Below are 7328 nucleotides of genomic sequence, written 5' to 3' on the forward strand. Positions count from 1 at the left end.
CTTGTACACATATGTAGATATACTTACAGTAATATAATGATAATAATATGGATATGCGTTAATCAGGGACACTTCGCGTATCTTTTGTATCATTTAATAGCTAATTCATCTAATTGACCTCGAGAACGCGAGATCGAGTGATTTTCAGTGGTTTAAATTAAACAAAGTAATAATTTTTTTCAAGAGTCGTGTATTTTGTTATAACGTTTACTCTAGCGTTGCAACAGTAAGTCAATATTTTGCATTATCATCCTATTTTATTATATATACAGTATAAATTCCTATTATTTATTCCTATTATTACGAAAGTATATAAAATTATTGTTTTCCAATATATATATATATATATATTATATACACATATTTGTAGTTTAATTAATAGAGGTACATATATGTATATTCACTTGCTCTTATTTCGCAAAATAAGAAGTCGTCGAGACGAATTATACCTAACTACTTGATTGTATATGGCAAATATATTCTTTTCTTTTGTTCTCACAATCCTTGAAACAGGACGCATTACATATCACCTTCGAAATATTAATTTAATAGTTAAAACTTACTCGATTAAACAACCGTTAAAATTTATTGTATAAAATAAAACGGTCATTAAAGAGCTACTCCCCCATGTCCCCTAATAACTGAATCGTAATGGATAGTATTGGTATATGGCAGTGTAAAAATGTTTCCGCGATAACAATCGTTCGTCAATAATGAAATAATTATACGAGATCGTTATTATATATATATATATATGTTCAGACGATAAAATTCATAATCTAGCAGAAATGTAGATCTTCACCAAACTTGGATACTTCACGAAAATCTTTGATAATAATATATAATACTTCCCTCTTCGCAATTCATTTCTTTTAATATCAAACCAGCAACGGTTATTTCTGTAAGTATGATATATACGTATATTTTTATATGTGTTACCTATTATATATTATATATTTTTTACCGCACATTAACAAAATAAAATTATTCACGTCACAGTAATTAACTTGAATACCGTGTGCGTGTGTGTGTATATATGTATATATATATATGTGTGTGTAAAGGTACTAATGTGGTAAAAGTAGCCTTTACCACGGATCGTTATAATTATAGAACAGTAGTATTATTTTGATTCTATTATGTAACAGAACATATATACAAGAGACAATATATATAAGGCCTGACAATACAGTGACTTGTTTTCGTAGTTTTCATAGGTGCAGTGGCGATTATCTTTAATTTAAAATTGCTTAATCACTCTATAGATCAGATATTCGTTTATGCTTATAACTTAGGCTAAGTCTTTGGCTTAGCATCGGTAATAGTAATCAAAGTAATTCAGTATAAATTCATAATTAAATCCATAAGCCTGTCATATTATTTTCATAATATTATTTCAATTGACGCTGCGTTCGAATTCAATTAGGATATGTATAAAAAAAAAGAAAAGTGATATAATATAAAGTAATTTGAGAAACGCACTAGCGATATTCTCACATAGAGGATAATCGATAGCAACCTGCAACAAATGCAAATTAATTTTTCCAATATGCAAATTTGTGTTAATATTATTCAGACTCAGACAAATTAGGATCTAATACATGTATATATCAATATACAGAACAAAATTAGAACAAAGCTACTCTTTGAATTATCGCTAGCATAACATGTAATACTAGAATTTTGTTAAGGTCACAAATTTAATATAAGCATTACAAAAATTTACATACAATTAAATATTTACAATAGAAATTCCAATACATTCTCATAAGTTTAAATACACTGAATATATAATTTATGTTATATAGTAATTATATACATACACTATAGTATATACTATATATACTACGTAGTATATATATTATACATACTGTAGTATATAATTTATATGTATATATATCTTGTATACATACATATATATATATATATATATATGTATATGTATGTATGTATGTATGTATACCAGAATTATATCGATATAGAATTAAATCTCAAGTTGCTCTCTCTGTGTATATATATATATTTTTTTAATATTACATATTCTAAAATATGCAATATCTCTACTAAAATCATATAAAAAAAGAATGTTCTCATATAGGTTATTTTTCATATATTTATAGATAAAAATAAAAGATTTAATAAATCATTAAATGTTTGCTAAACCAATTTAGTATTTATCATTATCAAAACGCATAAAATTAATCATCGTTAGAAATATTAAAATTGAATAATGACAATTCTTCTCGTCTTCTTGAGGAACTCAGCTGATGCTTCGTTATTTTGATTATCCGTAACATCATTTTTACATCTTTATTCCATAATAGTAGTGGTAACACAGTGCATTTTTTTTTTCTTGGATGGGCCATTTTGAAATATTTGATATCATATACATGTTACCTGATTACATTTTAAAAAGAGGCAGATATGGGAAACCTTAAACTATGCCGAAGTAGTAAATTCCTTATGGAGAAATGTTTCGATATCCACTCGACATATAGGACAACGTTTATTGGTGCATAGCCATCGATCAACGCAGTCAATATGAAATAAATGCATACATGGAAGCCTCCTAACAAACAAAAGAAAATTACAAAACCCGTTATAATTCATATTTTATTAAGATATAAAGATACGAAAAAAGTTGAAACTGAAAAATTCTTACCGGACACGTTCACAATCTTCAAATTCAGATAAACATATTGTACATTTCTCAATAGCATCTTCCCCATTTTCTACTTTTTTTACCTATAAATAGATATATGCAATGTAATTGTAACATCATGTAACAGTTTGCTTATGTGTTGTAACGATATTAAAAGATTTCATTTAAGTATAAATTCTCACCCGTTTATATTTGTGAGGGAATGTGTGGCTTTCAATGGACTCTTGTGTAGCCCCACAACTTATATGAGCCATACGTCGCAAATCAACAATGCGCATATAATTGTCCAGTCGTGACATATGACGTCCTTGCAACAGAAATTCCGATGGTGCAAACGGCACTATCTGGTGTGCTCCGGATCCTTGCTGTATGTATTAAAATGATACGAAACAAAGTGTATTTAGAAAGTCAGTGTAGCGTATTTATATTAATATAAAGAGAAAACGAACCATATGAGGATGGAAACTAATGTGAACGTGATGCATGCGTTGCGACGGCCGATGTGGAGGATAATGATACATGTGATGATGCACATGTTGATGTATCGGTTGATGTATCGACGGTAACATCAGTGAAGACATCGAGTCTACTGGCTGATTATTCAATGGATTTACCTGTGGATACGCATGTACATATAAATATACGTAAAAATGTGAAATATAAATTTATACAAAACATGATATCAAGATATAAATTACGATTATAGGCAGCACAGGGCATGGTCCCCTATAAAAGCTAGATGGCCCTCGAGCCTCAGGGTGACTGTAAACAGTAGGTTGCTGCGGCGGCGGTAAAATAGGAGGCGGGAGATAATTTTCTGTGTACGTCGCGTTGTCCGTTCCATTATTGCATCGGGGAGTGTTCGGGGGACTACTGTTTCCTCCCTCAAGTATGTTTCCTCCGCAAGTATGTTGTGTCGATGAATGCACGTGAGCGTTACATGGTCCCGCACTAATAACAATGTTTGATTTAGTAAATAGAAGTGCAATTTTGTTTAAAATGGAATATAAGATATTGAAAATACTAACGTGTGATGTAACGAAGAGAGATCTGAACGTCTGTGATAAAGTCTTCGTCTATGTACTTCTTGCATACGTTGTTGATTCATCCACAATCTTTCTTGCACAGGATGCATTCGTGGTCTTACTTGCACTACTTCAGTAGCCGCATCTATTTACAATAACAAAATTTATTTCTGTCTCCATCATTTTATAATAGATTACAATAAACTTTATGCACTAATTATGCCATTCTTTAATAATTGATACATTTCTAAAATATATAAAAGTTGTACCTCCTACAGACGAATAACCTGAATGAACAGGCAATCTGTGATTGTGATACGTGCCTCTATTATGCATGTTATGCAAATGATTCCAATACTCTGGTGTTCCATGCACACAGTGAGTATTATTTCTAAACAGGATTTCATGATATGTATAACGTAGTAAAAATAAAATTGTAATTTAATAAAAACTAACTATATTTAAGAATATGGTGCTCACCTATGATTATAATCTGCTGACCATGGATTAACTACAGGATTTGTTGGCGTAGATGATGTGTGCTCTTCATCAGATTCTACAGTTAAGTCAACTACGGTGACTGTACGATTAGCTTCATTTGTATTTTCTAATGAATTCTATAACATTACAGAAAATGCGTTCTTTTAAATAAAGTTTTCACAGTCTACACAAATAGTATCTCTGCAATGTTTTTATTCTATTTTTTTATTTTTTTTTCATTTCTGCATCTTTTTATCGTTGTTATCTTAAATTGCACTCGTGAAAAAGACATAAATATTGCAATATTATTTATGTATTATTGGCCGATTCAATCGGTTCTTTTATTTAAGGCCTTAAGTACGAGACAATCTTAATGTGTTATAAGCCAGTCACAGAATCATATTAGCATCTTACACACAATTAGACTTATTTAAAATGGCCTTGATATAAGAATGGACTATGAAGTTCTGCCATTAATCTTGTTTATATGAAAAGATTATAGTATGAAGCTTCTTTAATTTAGTAGTCAATACTTCAATACTTGGATATATTATATAGTTGATAGTGACAAGTTATTAAAATATCAATAATATTCTATTTTTACTGCAATAATTATTATATAAACAAAAGCTACACAATCACATTTCTTCAACAAACATTAAATAGAAAAACTGTAATCACTTTTCATACCAAAAAGATTAAGTATAGTCTACCTAGCTATAATCATACATTACTAGCATAAATTTTCTCTTATTGTATTATATAAAAATAATTTAAAAATATTCACATACTTTGGCATTATTGACAGTTCCAAGTACTTCAACTGAGCCATCCTCATCATCACTATCACTACTGGAGGACCAATCTAACTGCAAATCTGGTGCCGATGGTGTATCATCGCTTTCTATTAAAATTACAAGATCAATAACAAATTAATAATCATTGATTTACGTGTATATAAATATTAATATATTATTATAAGCGCTATTAAAAAATCATACGAGATGAATGCACTTCTTGAGGAGTTATCACATTTGATATAACTGAATGATACAAACTATTAGACTCATTGGCATTATCACTTCCTAAATTTTGTAAAACATCTGCATTTTCTGTTGATCTCGTTATACTGCAAAGTAATGATTTATTTTCAATATTGTATAATATTAGGCAACAGCTATATATAATAGATATTAATAGACAAATAAATACTTGTTTGAAATAGGATGATCTGACAATCTAGATGGTCCAGCTATACTCAAACTATCCGGCTGTTGACCGCTCAATAACTTTTGCTCGTCGCTCTTCTTAGTTTTATGCTTGACCGTCAAATCACGATCGTGCAAAATTCTTTTTCTTCTATAATTATCACACACTCTCTCCTCGCACGAATTATTCAATTGTCGAGTCGGCGGATCTTTTTTAGAATTTCTTTCTTGTCTATTTTGGCACATGTTGCAATTCAAGAGATCAGATTGCCAATATTCCTGCGAACGACCAGTCGCAACTTGCTGAGTTATATAATTCTCATAACTGTTCATAACATAACTGTTCTCGGAAGCAGTAGGATGAGCTGAATTTGCATAAGGACCTATAGCCGTCACGTCTGACTCTTCGATATCACTTTCCGCAAATAAGTGCTCATATTCCATTTCATTACCTGGAAGCGAGATGTGTTCGATTCACTACTGTATTACTATCTCAACGTAAGAGAGATCTGTACGTAAAAAATATTTTACGTACAGATTAATGAAGAAAACTGTCAAGTGTCGCGTGTGTGTACCTGAAGGAAACCGAGGTTGCGGCGATGGATCGACCGTCGACGTGAACGCCGTGTCAAATATATCGGCCAACGACGTAGAGTTGGCCTCTACAGATGAGGTTGCGGACTCCCCTTGGAACAGCTCGCTCTGCTCTTCCGGCTTGACCTTGTGCCAGACATTTTCCGAGCTCGTGCTCTCCTCCATCCTACTTCTACACGTCAGGCCACAACAATACAACGCGTTAGGCGCAAAACCAGCCGGACCCGAGGAGTGCATTCAGTTGCGTAACATTAAAGCCGAAGAATATTCGCGCAGAATTGTCGCAATAATCGACTCTGTACCAAATTAGGATGGCAATACGCAAGATTAGCGTAATAACGATAAATTTCCCTTCGGACGCGAATCCAAGAGCGGCGATAATCCGCATTGGAGCGCAGCTCCACGGCGGTTTTTCCGTTTGTCACGACAATGTTTGTGCGTTACGCACGACTTTTCCGAGAACCGAACCGTATCGGATTACAGGGAAGAAAAGTCTGGCTCGGGCACGGCCGGGGGACGAGGAAATTTTTCGGCGTACTTCCGGGATCTCGTTGATACTTACGTTCACGCGATAAAATCTCGGATCGATAGCGCGACGGGAATAATTCGGTGTGCGCCGAAAGTGCATTTACCTTGTAATTCCTTCGACGCTCCCGTCAAGTGATAAGCGTATCTTCTTACCACGTCATTTTTATCAGATTTATTTTCCGCGATACCGCCGTCGCCCGTATCATGCTTCGTGCACGCGCCGATATTACCTTCGTGACCGGGGCACTGCGAATTTGATTGAATTGCGATCCATGTAAAAACGTGGATATAATTAAATTCTTATGTCAGTAATAATGATAATGAAATCGAAAAGAATTTATGTAGACTGGAGCAGATCCGTCTCGTTAGCGATGCACATTCGGCAACGGCGGTACCATCAATCGTGCCCCCTGTCAACTACCGCTCGCGCTCGGAAGTCCCGCTGATTGTACAGCACACTACCTTTCCAGCAATTCCAGCATTCCAACATACCCTAGGGTGCGTTCCCACTGAATGCGTCACGCGCGCGCGTCATCCAAATCAACCAATCAAAACATCTCATTTTATTGCGTAAAGGAAGAATCTTTTATTTCTAAAATGTCGAGTAACCTATGCGTCGTGCAAGAAGTCACGCGGCAAATGATGCAATAAAATGGGATATTTTGGTTGATTAAAGGGCTTCTGGCACACTGGACGCGAAAATGCTTGCCACGCGTAGAGTCCTAGATTATCAGAGAAGCGCGACCGGTGTTACGAGTCCTGATTGGACTCGCAAATGGCCAATCATAAGATTGATTTATCGCTATTATAAATGGCTGCCAAATAAATCAA

General features: G+C 33.7%; 1 protein-coding gene across 4 annotated transcripts; it reads right to left on the bottom strand.

Moving 5' to 3' along the window:
* Positions 1–2093: 2093 nt before the first annotated feature.
* On the bottom strand, positions 2094–6961 carry LOC105463037 (E3 ubiquitin-protein ligase MBR1). 4 transcript variants are annotated; one of them, XM_011710049.1, is made up of 13 exons: positions 6602–6961; positions 5951–6141; positions 5380–5827; positions 5169–5296; positions 4959–5071; positions 4168–4304; positions 3957–4078; positions 3691–3832; positions 3361–3613; positions 3112–3276; positions 2845–3027; positions 2663–2745; positions 2094–2569 (listed from the first exon to the last, which is right to left on the bottom strand). In XM_011710049.1, the coding sequence occupies exons 2-13, from the start codon at positions 6132–6134 to the stop codon at positions 2440–2442; spliced, it is 2088 nt and encodes a 695-aa protein (XP_011708351.1). In that variant the 5' UTR covers positions 6135–6141; positions 6602–6961; the 3' UTR covers positions 2094–2439. The 4 variants fall into 4 exon arrangements, with proteins under 4 accessions (XP_011708351.1, XP_011708352.1, XP_011708350.1 ...); XM_011710050.1 differs by having other exon boundaries at positions 6532–6961; XM_011710048.1 differs by having other exon boundaries at positions 5226–5296; positions 5951–6961.
* Positions 6962–7328: the final 367 nt, after the last annotated feature.

This window comes from Wasmannia auropunctata, unplaced genomic scaffold (assembly GCF_000956235.1).
Source record: "Wasmannia auropunctata unplaced genomic scaffold, wasmannia.A_1.0 LD336092.1, whole genome shotgun sequence".
Lineage (NCBI taxonomy): Eukaryota > Metazoa > Arthropoda > Insecta > Hymenoptera > Formicidae > Wasmannia > Wasmannia auropunctata.